Source organism: Panulirus ornatus, chromosome 7 (assembly GCF_036320965.1).
Source record: "Panulirus ornatus isolate Po-2019 chromosome 7, ASM3632096v1, whole genome shotgun sequence".
In the NCBI taxonomy this organism is placed as follows: domain Eukaryota; kingdom Metazoa; phylum Arthropoda; class Malacostraca; order Decapoda; family Palinuridae; genus Panulirus; species Panulirus ornatus.
Window position 1 is genome coordinate 28,265,523 of NC_092230.1, and position 15,982 is coordinate 28,281,504.

At 41.6% G+C, this 15,982-nt stretch overlaps 1 protein-coding gene across 1 annotated transcript in view; it reads right to left on the reverse strand.

Moving 5' to 3' along the window:
* Positions 1-2,261: 2,261 nt before the first annotated feature.
* Positions 2,262-15,982, reverse strand: part of LOC139749471 (uncharacterized) — a 36,520-nt gene continuing 22,799 nt past the window's right edge. Inside the window, exons 3-4 of the mRNA XM_071663378.1 lie at positions 15,842-15,969; positions 2,262-5,067 (exon numbers count right to left, since the gene is read on the reverse strand). Of these exons, the coding sequence (XP_071519479.1) occupies positions 4,929-5,067; positions 15,842-15,969 (267 nt within the window). The 3' untranslated portion in view covers positions 2,262-4,928. The remainder of the gene's footprint in view (positions 5,068-15,841; positions 15,970-15,982) is intronic.

The following is a 15,982-nucleotide window of genomic DNA, read 5'->3' on the forward strand; positions in this document are numbered from 1 at the left end:
TCCAGTTGTATGTTTCTAGCCATTCTGTGATTTTTGCTAAATTGTGATAGAATTGTGAATGTGAACTGTCAAACTTGCTCGAGACTCAGTTCTTTGCAAAAGCATATGATCCCTCCAGCACAAAGCACTTAACAGCCAATCACCAACCCCAATATGGAAATAGTAAGCTCACCCATGCTTTACACCTAAGCAACCTGAACCTTTGTCCCCTTGACCAATCTCTCAACCCCTCGCTACACCTCATTACCTTACTTTAGTTCAAGTGTACTCTTACCTTTCTCCTTTTACATATACTCCCAAATTCTGTCACCAGCTTCTGGAGTGTCTCGTCAACCATAGGTCATATATCATTTGTAAACTGTGGTTGAATTTTCTCCCATGTTCCGAACCTCCAGCATACTTGCTCTGAGACATTCACATGTACCTCCCTTAGCACTCTTTCATAAACAGCTATGATGAAATCATATGTTCTTGATGCAGACCTATCTTCACTACGAATAACTCATTCTTCTCACACACATGCCTTATTTTGCTGATAAAAACTCCTCTGCATTTAGTAACCCCATTCACCCCATATAACTGTAGCATATTTTATGAGGTACCTCTATCAAGCCAATCATATGATTTCTCCTGCCACATACAGATCACTCACTTTCTCCAAATGTTTCTCACACATTCTTCTAACCAAACACTTGATTCACACTTTGCTCCACCTACCTGGTCACTCACTTTGTCAAAAGCAAACATAAAACTACAAACCACAGAAAACTGAACACTCAGAAGAATTACAGGATGCTTAGGAATCTCAAATATTAGGTGCCTGAATATTCCTCCAATACAATCCCACTTCAACATTCTTGGCAACCAGTTCCATAATACAGCACTAGCCCCCTCTCATCCAAACCATTTCACAGCCATCCAGCAACCTCTGTGCAAAAACATAACTTGCTTTTGCTTTACACTTCAGCAACCTTTACTGACAGGTCCCCCATTCCTAGAAAACGACACTGTCAAAATCTATTCACAACATGATGACTTAACAATCCCCACACTACCACCCTCTAACCCACTCTTGAAATCTATTTTGTCAGACATACACCCATCTGACACTACATGCCCCTGATGAGTAAGTCACATTTTCTCTGTGTTCTTCAACATTATAAGCATATAACAGGATCTCTCATGCCTAAGATCCAACTTTCACACTAGAGACACCCAAGACCTACCCCTCAACTGCCCTTCACTTACCCCACCAAGAGAAACACATATTATCACTAGCTATCGTTAACTTCCTGAGCACTATTGGAGTTTTGTAAGAGGGAATCCTAGGAAAGGCATAAGTGTTCATGTTAAGTATTTCATTTGCTGTCTCATCTTTATTACTTTGTGTTCACCTAGGATGAATTTCATCAGCCTTGTATCAGACCAACTTTGGAGTGTTTCATAGTCACTTTATGAATTGATACAATTTTTGACATTCCTCATCCACAACCATACTCAGGTTTGAATCCATTTCTTTAGGTAAGTCATTTCTATGGATGAGGAGTAACAATGTTCGCCATGTCCACCGGCTGAGACCATGTCAAGAAGTGGTGGGATGAGTAAAAGGCTGTAGTGTTTGGTGTCCATGTGAAAGTTGAATCAACATGAGATGTCCCTCAATATGTGATGTTGATGAAATGAATGGAGTCCAGAGAACAAACAAGATAGTGTGACTTGGAGGGTAGTAACAAGTAGGTGTATATCTACTGAAGAAGATTTCAAAACTGAGTTTGTGGAGGGTGAATGCTTAGTGTCTGCTGAGTAGTTATGGTAAGAATATGCTAAAAGAGGGAGGATCGGTGTAAGAATAGGTTGCTGAAGTGTGGGTAGGGTTAAGCTTCATATTTCAATGTGGAAGTAGGTGGATGGTTATGAAATGGCTTAGATAGGAAGGGGTTAGTGTTGCTGCATAAGACTAAGTACCAAACAAGTTGAGGTGGGAAAGTATTAGATTGTTTTTCACTATGCAGGGTTAAATGTATTTTATACCTTCTTGCCTTTAACAACACACAGGAAATACATATTTAATAGTTTTTCTCCTCTATCATTAAGGACATGTATTTGAAGTATATTGCAAAAACAAACCGTTTCAGCATTCTATTCTCAGAATACAAGAATCAGCTGAAACTTTTTTACAATTTTCATAAATCAACAAGATTCACTTCTTGAGAAATACAGAGATATATTAATTTTTTCTGAGGGGAAAATTACCAAAGTCATTATGAACTTTCATTTTATTGTAAAATTACAAAAAAAGTCTACCCTAAAATTTTAGTTCATTCAATGAACAGCATAACAAAAACATTTTTCCAGAAATATTTTAGCAATTCTCAAGCAATTTTTACTCACTGTTGGCTGTAGTTCATCATACTACAACACAAATCAATCAGGTACGCACACCAATCAGAACACTTACCAGTCAGACGCCCATGACTGATTGTCGTAGATAATATGATCCATTAGAATACAAGCACAGATAGCCTAGAGCACACAGGGGAATAACCTGCATAAAGATGCTCTTAGCCTAGTGATAGAGGTGTGCATGGAAACATATAACTGATGACAGATACACAGTTCAGAACGCAGGTGTACAGAAGCTTCTCTGTAGGCTTTGAGTATGTGTGTGAAGAGACACATGAGAAAAATTAAAAGTGGGGTGCTGCGCAAGGATTCACATTGAATGAAAGACACTACACAAAGATGTAAGTGTACAGCAGAGGCACATGAAATAATCAACAGATAGCAACACATTACCGACAAAATATAAACATCAGTGATCATAAACAAAAGTTAGAACACAGTGAAAGCAGATGAATTTAACCTCAAACAGAAAACAGTTGTGAAAGGAAAACAAAATGACAATACACATCTGTAGACATACATGCACTGCTAAGTAGAAACTCAAAACTATACTACATATTACAGACACAAATTCTGGAAAATGTTCCGGGAGGTTGTCCACAAGTGAAAATGATAAACATCCAGAATAGGCACTTGCAGGTGATAAATACACATCCATAGCCAAACGCACAGGGTCTTAAAAACAGTCATTGGAAAGTACAAGAGAGAGAAAAAGAGAAAACTTTAACTGTAAACTGTACATGAAAGAAAATGACAGGATGGTGCTCTTCTTGCTACATCAGGCAACTGTACACTTTTCCTCTTCATTGCTGACTGTGATGATGTCAGTGCCAAAGATGGACAATATACTAGATCCAACAGGCCACCAGGCACGGCTTGATTAATTGTACACAATGGCATGATACTTGAGCACAACCAAACGACCCTTAAGCATGACAGTATAACCCTTGTATATGATGGCTTTACCTTTATGGGTCAGGTCAAAGGTCACATCATACCCAAAGGCCATTCCATTGTGGTCAAGGGATGTTTGGTCCTATTCAAGGATAATACCACTGTGATCTAGGGGCTAATACAGATCAGTAAAGGTAAAAGAAAAAAACCTTCTTGAACAGAATAAACTGTTGTTCTATTTCATCTTAATTTCGAAGGTGGACAAAAAATTTCAAAGATAAAAAAAGAGAAACATACTTAAGAATAAGTTACAAGTAGACACAAACAAGGACATCTGACATTTATTCAACCTATTTCAGTATAATGAACATATGGGAAATTGAGAGACAAAAGATTAAAATTAGAAAGAAAGATTCCCGCCCCCACATGATTTTGCCGTGACACTGTAACTACAATACTAAGCTTCCTGTGTCTGCCCTACAGGTGAGGAGAACCCTCCTGGGGTTCCCTACCTCTACCTACTATGAGATCAAGTGTCGTGGTGAGTTTTCCCTAATCACTGCAGCAGAAGTGTCTTGCCAGCAAGGGTATCATGACCCTGTTAACACTTTATTATTTGTCTTCTCTCCCACATACCAGATGGTACCCAGTTTAAAACAGATTTCGTTGTGTGTTTTCACTTACTTGCAGTTAAACAATCAGACACAATACACCTGAAGAGTTAAGAGCCAGATGTCTGATCACACTGGTCAGGTATCAGATCTTGATGTTTTTATCCAAATAGTTCACATTGTTCTTTAACATGACAGTGTGACACCTGATCCTTGGGCTAAATGGTATGTATGGCCTGACCTTTATAGGTCAGGCCAAAGGTCAAGCTATCATACCTAAGGGTTGTACTGGCATACGCAAGGGTTAATACAAATGTGTTTTACCAATCCAAGCAATAAGATCCACTTGATTCTTGAGACTAACATAAACTCTGATATGGTGCAATTTGGTTGGAGGTGACTTGGCTTTGTTTACCACTGACCAAAGTTACCCTTATGATCTGTGACCTTAAATGATCTTTGACCCTGTAAACCAGGACAAAAGTAACCCTTGGCTCCATATTTTGCAGTCTCAGGTAACCCTCCTTCATTCACATTGAAGTCTGGTGACTCATGACCTCATGCTGAGGTAATGTTGGACTTCATATTCTATGACCAGTGACAATCTCTAACCTTATGCACTAGGGCCTCAGCTGATCTATGACCTTGTGTGAAATGATGTAACTTCTCACGCAACGTGATCTGATGTGACTTCTTACTCTGAAGATGAGAGAAGTGATTCACACCTAGCATACAGATGTTGACTACAGACCTTGTATATCAAAAAGTGGTGATCTCCCAGTCTCATAAGTTGAAGCCGGGACTGGTCTCTGGCCCCAAATACTGGGCCTGAAGTATTACAACCTCGTATACTGAAGCCTGGAGTGACACTTTACCTCATATACAGTGGCCCAAAGTGAACCATAACCTCATGTTCTAAGGCCTTAGGTGACATCAGACCTCATTTATTGTGACCTGAAGGTCAAACAGCAATAATAGCTAGGTCATGTGGAGGAAGTTGTGGCATTTTCTGCCCCCTGGCTATAGCTCTACCTTGGGAGGCGTAACCCTGGCAGGTGTGAGAGTGACCACACTGGAGGACGAAGTTGCTGCTACCTCGTCCTTGGAAGTCGACTTGGAACCAGGGTCAGGGTCAACCAGGGTGATCTTCGATTTGATCCTGTCAAGTTAACAAGGAATTAGTGTGCACATCATTCATTCATTATTATACCTAATCGCTGTCTCTTGCGTCAGGAAGGTAGTGCTAGGAAACAGACGAAGAATGGTGGAAGTATGTGATAGAGTGTAAGAAAGTAAACTCTAGATTGATATGGGTAAAACTGAAAGTGGATGGAGAGAGATGGGTGATTATTGGTGCATATGCACCTGGGCATGAGAAGAAAGATCATGAGAGGCAAGTGTTGTGGGAGCAGCTGAGTGAGTGTGTTAGTAGTTTTGATGCATGAGACTGGGTTATAGTGATGGGTGATTTGAATGCAAAGGTGAGTTACGTGGTAGTTGAGGGAATAATTGGTGTACATGAGGTGTTCAATGTTGTAAATGGAAATGGAGAAGAGATTGTAGATTTATGTGCTGAAAAAGGACTAGTGATTGGGAATACCTGGTTTAAAAAGAGAGATATACATAATTATATGTATGTAAGTAGGAGAGATGGCCAGAGGGTGTCATTGGATTACGTGTTAATTGATAGGCACGCGAAAGAGAGACTTTTGGAAGATAATGTGCCAAGAGGTGCAACTGGAGGGATGTCTGATCATTATCTTGTGGAGGCGAAGGTGAAGATTTGTAGAGGTTTTCAGAAAAGAAGAATGTTGGGGTGAAGAGTGGTGAGAGTAAGTCAGCTTGGGCAGGAGACTTGTGTGAGGAAGTACCAGGAGAGAATGAGTACAGAATGGAAAAAGGTGAGAACAAAGGATGTAAGGGGAGTGGGGGAGGAATGGGATGTATTTAGGGAAGCAGTGATGGCTTGCGCAAAAGCTGCTTGTGGCATGAGAAGCGTGGGAGGTGGGCAGATTAGAAAGGGTAGTGAGTGATGGGATGAAGAAGTAAGATTATTAGTGAAAGAGAAGAGAGAGGCATTTGGACGATTTTTGCAGGGAAATAATGCAAATGAGTGGGAGATGTATAAAAGAAAGAGGCAGGAGGTCAAGAGAAAGGTGCAAGGGCAAATGAGAGTTGGGGTGAGAGAGTATCACTAAATTTTAAGGAGGATAAAAAGATGTTTTGGAAGGAGGTAAATAAAGTGCGTAAGACAAGAGAACAAATGGGAACTTCAGTGAAGGGGGCTAATGGGGAGGTGAAAACAAGTAATGGTGATGTGAGAAGGAGATGGAGTGAGAATTTTGAAGGTTTGTTGAATGTTTGATGATAGAGTGGCAGATATAGGGTGTTTTGGTTGAGGTGGTGTGCAAACAGAGAGGTTTAGGGAGAATGATTTGGTAAACAGAGAAGAGGTAGTAAAAGCTTTGCGGAAGATGAAAGCCGGCAAGGCAGCGGGTTTGGATGGTATTGCAGTGGAATTTATTAAAAAAGGGGGTGACTGTATTGTTGACTGGTTGGTAAGGTTATTTAATGTACGTATGACTCATGGCGAGGTGCCTGAGGACTGGCGGAATGCTTATATAGTGCCATTGTACAAAGGCAAAGGGGATAAGAGTGAGTTCTCAAATTACAGAGGTATAAGTTTGTTGAGTATTCCTGGGAAATTATATGGGCGGGTATTGATTGAGAGGGTGAAGGCATGTACAGAGCATCAGATTGGGGAAGAGCAGTGTGGTTTCAGAAGTGGTAGAGGATGTGTGGATCAGGTGTTTGCTTTGAAGAATGTATGTGAGAAATACTTAGAAAAGCAAATGGATTTGTATGTAGCATTTATGGATCTGGAGAAGGCATATGATAGAGTTGATAGAGATGCTCTGTGGAAGGTATTAAGAATATATGGTGTGGGAGGCAAGTTGTTAGAAGCAGTGAAAAGTTTTTTATCGAGGATGTAAGGCATGTGTACATGTAGGACGAGAGGAAAGTGATTGGTTCTCAGTGAATGTAGGTTTGTGGCAGGGGTGTGTGATGTCTCCATGGTTGCTTAATTTGTTTATGGATGGGGTTGTTAGGGAGGTGAATGCAAGAGTTTTGGAATGAGGGGCAAGTATGCAGTCTCTTGTGGATGAGAGAGCTTGGGAAGTGAGTCAGTTGTTGTTCGCTGATGATACAGCGCTGGTGGCTGATTCATGTGAGAAACTGCAGAAGTTGGTGACTGAGTTTGGTAAGGTGTAAGAAAGAAGAAAGTTGAGAGCAAATATGAATAAGAGCAAGGTTATTAGGTACAGTAGGGTTGAGGGTCAAGTCAATTGGGAGGTAAGTTTGAATGGAGAAAAACTGGAGGAAGTGAAGTGTTTTAGAAATCTGGGAGTGGATTTGGCAGCAGGTGGAACCATGGAAGCGGAAGTGAATCATTGGGTCGGGGAGGGGGCGAAAATTCTGGGAGCCTTGTAAAATGTGTGGAAGTCGAGAACATTATTTCGGGAAGCAAAAATGGGTATGTTTGAAGGAATAGTGGTTCCAACAATGTTGTATGGTTGTGAGGCGTGGGCTATGGATAGAGTTGTGTGGAGGAGGGTGGATGTGCTGAAAAGAGATGTTTGAGGACAATATGTGGTGTGAGGTGGTTTGATCGAATAAGTAATGTAAGGGTAAGAGAGATGTGTGGTAATAAAAAGAGTGTGGTTAAGAGAGCAGAAGAGGGTGTTTTGAAATGGTTTGGTCACATGGAGAGAATGAGTGAGGAAAGATTGACAGAGAGGATATATGTGTCAGAGGTGGAGGGAGTGAGGAGAAGTGGGAGACCAAATTGGTGGAAAGATGGAGTGAAAAAGATTTTGAGTGATCGGGGCATGAACATGCAGGAGGGTGACAGACGTGCAAGGAACAGAGTGAATTGGAACGATGTGGTATACCGGGGTCGATGTGCTGTCAATGGATTGAACCAGGGCATGTGAAGCGTCTGGGGATAGGGGAGAAAGAATACTTCCCACGTATTCCCTGCGTGTCGTAGAAGGCGACTAAAAGGGAAGGGAGCGGGGGGCTGGAAATCCTCCACTCTCATTTTCTTTTAATTTTCCAAAAGAAGGAACAGAGAAGGGGGCCAGGTGAGGATATTCCCTCAAAAGCCCAGTCCTGTTCTTAATGCTACCTCGCTAATGCGGGAAATGGTGAATAGCATGAAAGAAAAAAGAAAGAATATATATATATATATATATATATATATATATATATATATATATATATTCTTTTTTTTTTTTTTTTGCTTTGTCGCTGTCTCCCGCGTTTGCGAGGTAGCGCAAGAAAACAGATGAAAGAAATGGTCCAACCCACCCCAGTACACATGTATATACATACGTCCACACACGCAAATATACATACCTACACAGCTTTCCATGGTTTACCCCAGACGCTTCACATGCCCTGATTCAACCCACTGACAGCACGTCAACCCCGGTATACCACATCGATCCAATTCACTCTATTCCTTGCCCTCCTTTCACCCTCCTGCATGTTCAGGCCCCGATCACACAAAATCTTTTTCACTCCATCTTTCCACCTCCAATTTGGTTTCCCACTTCTCCTTGTTCCCTCCACCTCCGACACATATATCCTCTTGGTCAATCTTTCCTCACTTATTCTCTCCATGTGCCCAAACCATTTCAAAACACCCTCTTCTGCTCTCTCAACCACGCTCTTTTTATTTCCACACATCTCTCTTACCCTTACGTTACTTACTCGATCAAACCACCTCACACCACACATTGTCCTCAAACATCTCATTTCCAGCACATCCATCCTCCTGAGCACAACTCTATCCATAGCCCACGCCTCGCAACCATACAACATTGTTGGAACCACTATTCCTTCAAACATACCCATTTTTGCTTTCCGAGATAATGTTCTTGACTTCCACACATTCTTCAAGGCTCCCAGAATTTCCGCCCCCTCCCCCACCCTATGATCCACTTCCGCTTCCATGGTTCCATCCGCTGCCAGATCCACTCCCAGATATCTAAAACACTTTACTTCCTCCAGTTTTTCTCCATTCAAACTTACCTCCCAATTGACTTGACCCTCAACCCTACTGTACCTAATAACCTTGCTCTTATTCACATTTACTCTTAACTTTCTTCTTTCACACACTTTACCAAACTCAGTCACCAGCTTCTGCAGTTTCTCACATGAATCAGCCACCAGCACTGTATCATCAACGAACAACAACTGACTCACTTCCCAAGCTCTCTCATCCCCAACAGACTTCATACTTGCCCCTCTTTCCAAAACTCTTGCATTCACCTCCCTAACAACCCCATCCATAAACAAATTAAACAACCATGGAGACATCACACACCCCTGCCGCAAACCTACATTCACTGAGAACCAATCACTTTCCTCTCTTCCTACACGTACACATGCCTTACATCCTCGATAAAAACTTTTCACTGCTTCTAACAACTTGCCTCCCACACCATATATTCTTAATACCTTCCACAGAGCATCTCTATCAACTCTATGATATGCCTTCTCCAGATCCATAAATGCTACATACAAATCCATTTGCTTTTCTAAGTATTTCTCTCATACATTCTTCAAAGCAATACCTGATCCACACATCCTCTCTCTCTCTCTCTCTCTCTCTCTCTCTCTCTCTCTCTCTCTCTCTCTATATATATATATATATATATATATATATATATATATATATATATATCCCTGAGGATAGGGGAGAAAATACTTCCCGCGTATTCCTTGTGTGTCATAGAAAGTGACTAAAAGGGGAGGGAGCGGGGGCTGGAAATCCTCCCCTCTCGATTTTTAAGAAGGAGAAGCAGGAGACCAAATTGGAGGTACAAGGATGCAGTGAAAAAGATTCTAAGCAATCGGGGCCTGAACATACAGGAGGGTGAAAGGCGTGAAAGGAATAAAGTGAATTGGAATGATGTGGTACACTGTGGTCGACGTGCTGTCAGTGGATTGAATCAGGGCATGTGAAGCGTCTGGGATGAACCTTGGAAAGTTTTGTGGGGCCTGGACGTGGATAGGGAGTTGTGGTTTCGGTGCATTACACTTGACAGCTAGAGACTGAGTGTTAACGAATGTGGCCTTTGTTGTCTTTCCTGGCGCTACCTCGCGCGCGCGCGGGGGAAGGAGTTGGTGCCGTTTCATGTGTGGCGGGGTGGCGACGGGAATAGATGGAGGCAGCAAGTATGAGTGTGTACATGCGTATATATGTTTTATATGTCTGTGTATGTATATGTATATATATATATTTTTTTTTGTCGCTGTCTCCCGCGTTTGCGAGGTAGCGCAAGGAAACAGACGAAAGAAATGGCCCAACCCACCCCCATACACATGTATATACATACGTCCACACACGCAAATATACATACCTACACAGCTTTCCATGGTTTACCCCAGACGCTTCACATGCCTTGATTCAATCCACTAACAGCACGTCAACCCCGGTATACCACATCGATCCAATTCACTCTATTCCTTGCCCTCCTTTCACCCTCCTGCATGTTCAGGCCCCGATCACACAAAATCTTTTTCACTCCATCTTTCCACCTCCAATTTGGTCTCCCTCTTCTCCTCGTTCCCTCCACCTCCGACACATATATCCTCTTGGTCAATCTTTCCTCACTCATTCTCTCCATGTGCCCAAACCATTTCAAAACACCCTCTTCTGCTCTCTCAACCACGCTCTTTTTATTTCCACACATCTCTCTTACCCTTACGTTACTTACTCGATCAAACCAACTCACACCACACATTGTCCTCAAACATCTCATTTCCAGCACATCCATCCTCCTGCGCACAACTCTATCCATAGCCCACGCCTCGCAACCATACAACATTGTTGGAACCACTATTCCTTCAAACATACCCATTTTTTCTTTCCGATAATGTTCTCGACTTCCACACATTCTTCAAGGCTCCCAGAATTTTCGCCCCCTCCCCCACCCTATGATCCACTTCCGCTTCCATGGTTCCATCCGCTGCCAGATCCACTCCCAGATATCTAAAACACTTCACTTCCTCCAGTTTTTCTCCATTCAAACTCACCTCCCAATTGACTTGACCCTCAACCCTACTGTACCTAATAACCTTGCTCTTATTCACATTTACTCTTAACTTTCTTCTTTCACACACTTTACCAAACTCAGTATAGGTATATATCTGTGCGTGTGTGGGCGTTTATGTATATATATGTGTTTGTGGGTGGGTTGGGTCATTCTATCGTCTGTATCCTTGCGCTACCTCGCAAACGCGGGAGACAGCGAATAAGTATAATGAATATGATATATATATATATATATATATATATATATATATATATATATATATATATATATATATATATATACATATATATATAATATATATATATATATATATATATATATATATATATATATATATATATATATATTATACTATGTCGCTGTCTCCCGCTCTTGCGAGGAAGCGCAAGAAACACACGAAAGGATGGCCCAATCGACTCACATACACATGTATATACATAAACGCCCACACACGCACACATACATACCTATACATTTCAACGTATACATACATATACATACAGACATACATACACATGTACATATTCATACATGCTGCCCGCATCCAATACTCGCCGCCAGCCCACCACACATGAAATGGCATCTCCTCCCCACGCGTGCGCATGAGGTAGCGCTAGGAAAAGACAACAAAGGTCACATTCGTTCACACTCAAGTCTCTAACTGTCATGGGTAATGCACCGAAACCACAGCTCCCTTTCCACATCCAGGCCCCACAAAACTTTCCAAGGTTTACCCCAGACGCTTCACATGCCCTGGTTCAATACATTGACAACACGTCGACCCCGGCATACCACATCGTTCCAATTCACTGTATTCCTTGCACGCCTTTCACCCTCCTGTATGCTCAGGCCCCGATCGCTCAAAATTTTTTTCACCTCATCCTTCCACCTCCAATTTGGTCTTCCACTTCTCCTGTTTCCCTCCATCTGTGACACATATATCCTCTTTGTCAATCTTTCCTCACTCATTATCTCCATGTGACCAAACCATTTCAATACACTCTCTCAACCAAACTCTTTATATTACCACACATCTCTCTTACCCTTTCATTACTTACTCGATCAAACCACCTCACACCACATATTGTCCTAAAACATCTCATTTCCAACACATCCACCCTTCTCCGCACAACCCTATCTATAGCCTACGCCTCACAACCATATAGAATTGTTGGAACCACTAGTCCTTCAAACATAGCCTTTTTTGATTTCTGAGATAACGTTCTCGCCTTCCACACATTCTTCAACGCTCCCAGAAACTTCGCCCCTTCTCTTCCCTATGACTCACTTCCGCTTCCATGGTTCCATCCGTTGCCAAATCCACTCCCAGATATCTAAAACACTTCACTTCCTCCAGTTTTTCTCCATTCAAACTTACCTCCCAATTCATTTGTCCCTCATCCCTAATGAACCTTACTCTTATTCACATTTACTCTTAGCTTTCTTCTTTCACACACTTTACCAAACTCAGTCACCAACTTCTGCAGTTTCTCACCTGAATCAACCACCAGCGATGCATTATCAGCGAACAACAACTGACTCACTCTCCAAGCCCTCTCATCCACAATTGACTGCATACGTGCCCCTCTCTCCAAAACTCTTACATTCACCTCCCTGACAATCCCATCCATAAGCAAATTAAACAACCATGGAGACTCTTAATACCTTCCACAGAGTATCTCTATCAACCTCTCATATGCCTTCTGCAGATCCATAAATGCCACATACAAATCCATCTGTTTTTCTAAGTATTTCTCACATACATTCTTCGAGGCAAACACCTGATCCACACAGCCTCTACCACTTCTGAAACTACACCGTTCTTCCCCAATCTGATGCTCTGTACATGCCTTCACCCTCTCAATCAATACCCTCCCATATAATTTCCCAGGAATACTCAACAAACTTATACCTCTGTAATTTGAACACTCACCTTTATCCCCGTTGCCTTTGTACAATGGCACTATGCAAGCATTCTGCCAACCAGTCAACAACACAGTCATCCCCTTCTTTTAACACCATTCTCCCTGACCCTCTCACTTCGAACACTACCTTGACCAAAACACCCTATATCTGCCACTCTATCATCTAACACATTCAACAAACCTTCAAAATACTCACTCCATCTTCTCACATCACCATCACTTGTTATTACTTATCCATTAGCCCTCTTCACCGATGTTCCCATTTGCTTTCTTGTCCTACGTACTTTATTTACCTCCTTCCAAAACATCTTTTGATTCTACCTAAAATTTAACGATACTCTCTCACCCTAACTCTTATTTGCCCTCTTTTTCATCTCTTGCACCTTTCTCTTGACCTCCTGCCTCTTTCTTTAATACATCTCCCAGTCATTTGCACTATTTTCCTGCAAAAATCGTCCAAATGCCTCTCTCTTCTCTTTCATTAACAATCTTACTTCTTCCCACCACTCACTACCCTTTCTAATCTGCCCACCTCCCACCTTCTTCATGCCACACGCATCTTCTGCGCAAGCAATCACTGCTTCCCTAAATGCATCCCATTCCTTCCCCGCTCCCCTTACGTCATTTGCTTTCACCTTTTTCCACTCTGCACTCAATCTCTCTTGGTACTTCCTCACACAAGTCTCCTTTCCAAGAATATATATATATATATATATATATATATATATATATATATATATATATATATATATATATATATATATAGAGAGAGAGAGAGAGAGAGAGAGAGAGAGAGAGAGAGAGAGTGACTGACTTGGCATGGGCAAAATATACACCAATCATGGCTATCTCTGATGACAAGACAAAAAAAGATAAAAAAAAAATGGAATAAACCAATTAAATCAGAGTCCCTTAGGGGGTTTGTAAATCTGATGTTTGAAGGTAGAAAAGTTAAAGGAATACGGTAAGACGAAGGAATACAATTCCACAGCTTCATTCACTCCTTGAGGGAAGGAGGTATCATGATAGTCAATCACTGTGTTGCTGGTCTCCATTCTGACACCGTGGAAGTCGCCGTGTTTGGATGTGTCTGCCAAATCATGCAGTTGCCATATGACTAACAATATTCTAGTGTTGTTAGTGAGGTTGTACAAGTGGTATTACAAGGACACTATTGTTATAACATCAGTATATCATGTGTACCAATACCATTGTGGTATCACAAATGCTCTGATGTTGCAACTGGAGTTACAAGTATTCTATCATCATACCACTGGTATCAGACCAGTGACACTATGTGGTATTGCAAAACAATACATTACTACAACTCTGTGGTATTACAAGCACTCCATTACTATTACCGTGAGGTATTACAAAGTCTCCATCACTATAACCCTATGATATTAAAAACACTCCATCACTAGAACCTTATAGTATTTCCATTGCATCGCTATCACCCTGTGATATTGCTAGAACTCCATCACTAAAACCATGTGATATTACAAGCACTCCATCAGTGAAGCCATGTGATATTACAGGCACTCCATCACTATAACCATGTGATATCACAAGCACTCCATCAGTGAAGCCATGTGATATTACAGGCACTCCATCACTATAACCATGTGATATCACAAGCACTCCATCAGTGAAGCCATGTGATATTACAGGCACTCCATCACTATAACCATGTGATATCACAAGCACTCCATCAGTGAAGCCATGTGATATTACAGGCACTCCATCACTAAAACCATGTGATATTACATGCACTCCATCACTATAATCCTGTGGTATTAGGGGTACTCCATCACTATAATCCTGTGGTATTACAGGCACTCTATCAACAAGACCTTCAGTTATTACATGCTCTCCTCCACTATATCCACACATCAATAAATTTTCTAAAAATCGGGCACCTGTTGACCTTTGTATATCTTCATATCATCCATCTTAATTCCAATACCAACAGTGATTATATCTGTAAGTGCAGCGTCACATTTTTAGTTTAACTGCTTGCACAGGTGTAGTAGGCATTAGTAACACAGCATTTGCACAGTTTTATAGCCTGGTATCTTACTTAGGAACAGCTGCCTTGCTTCTTTGCCTGAATATGATGATTGTGAATAAAAAGTTTTAACAGTAAGGTGCAGTGTAAGAAATGGAGGTTGCTAGAAATGGTATCACTAAATCATGTATCAGTAGGAATTTCCATCAATAACCTCTTGAGTACGACGTTATTACCATAGAACATGATGATGTGAATTTTGAATTGAAGTATGTGGGTCAGAAGGAAGACCTGTAATATACACCTTAGCCCAGTTAATTAGCCACAGATACTGGAGCTGCGAGTCAGCTGTGTTTTAACGCCTTGAGGAATAACGAAGCCGAGCAGCGAAGACCACCCTGAATATCATACATTCTTCATGGTTATCACCAAGCTTGCACATTTTCTAAATAGAACGGGAGCAGAACAGTCCAGCCGCCACATGATCTCTTGATATACAAGATGAGCTAATCTTTCCAAGCTCGCTTACCCTTGACACACCACAGGTTACAGATATGCTCTCGACACCATCCCCTTTTAAAAGCTCCTTCACAGGCTGTCACAGGACAGTCTACCAGTGAGTCTCAAGGTCTCTACCTAAGTCTAACGTTCCGCCTCCAGCTTCCCGAGGGACATAAAAAAGTCCTCTGTACTCCACCTTGTTGTCAAATAATTCATTTTTGTAAAAGGAAGACTTACCTTGTTTATATCTTTCGACCACAGTCACTAGCAATTACAGACCAGTCCTTCACTACCAAGGATCAGGTCAGAGGTCAGGCCTATAATACAAAGAAGCCATACCAGGAGACAGTTAACAGGGGATGTAGGTCTTACCCCGGCATGGTAGCGTTGACTGTGACGGAATCGTGGCATCTGAGGTCAAAAGCCAGGTCGCCGGGGAAGATAAGGTCATCGTCGTGCTGGACCACCACGGTATTGACGTATGCCCCCAGCCCTTGGTCCTGTGAAAGGAAG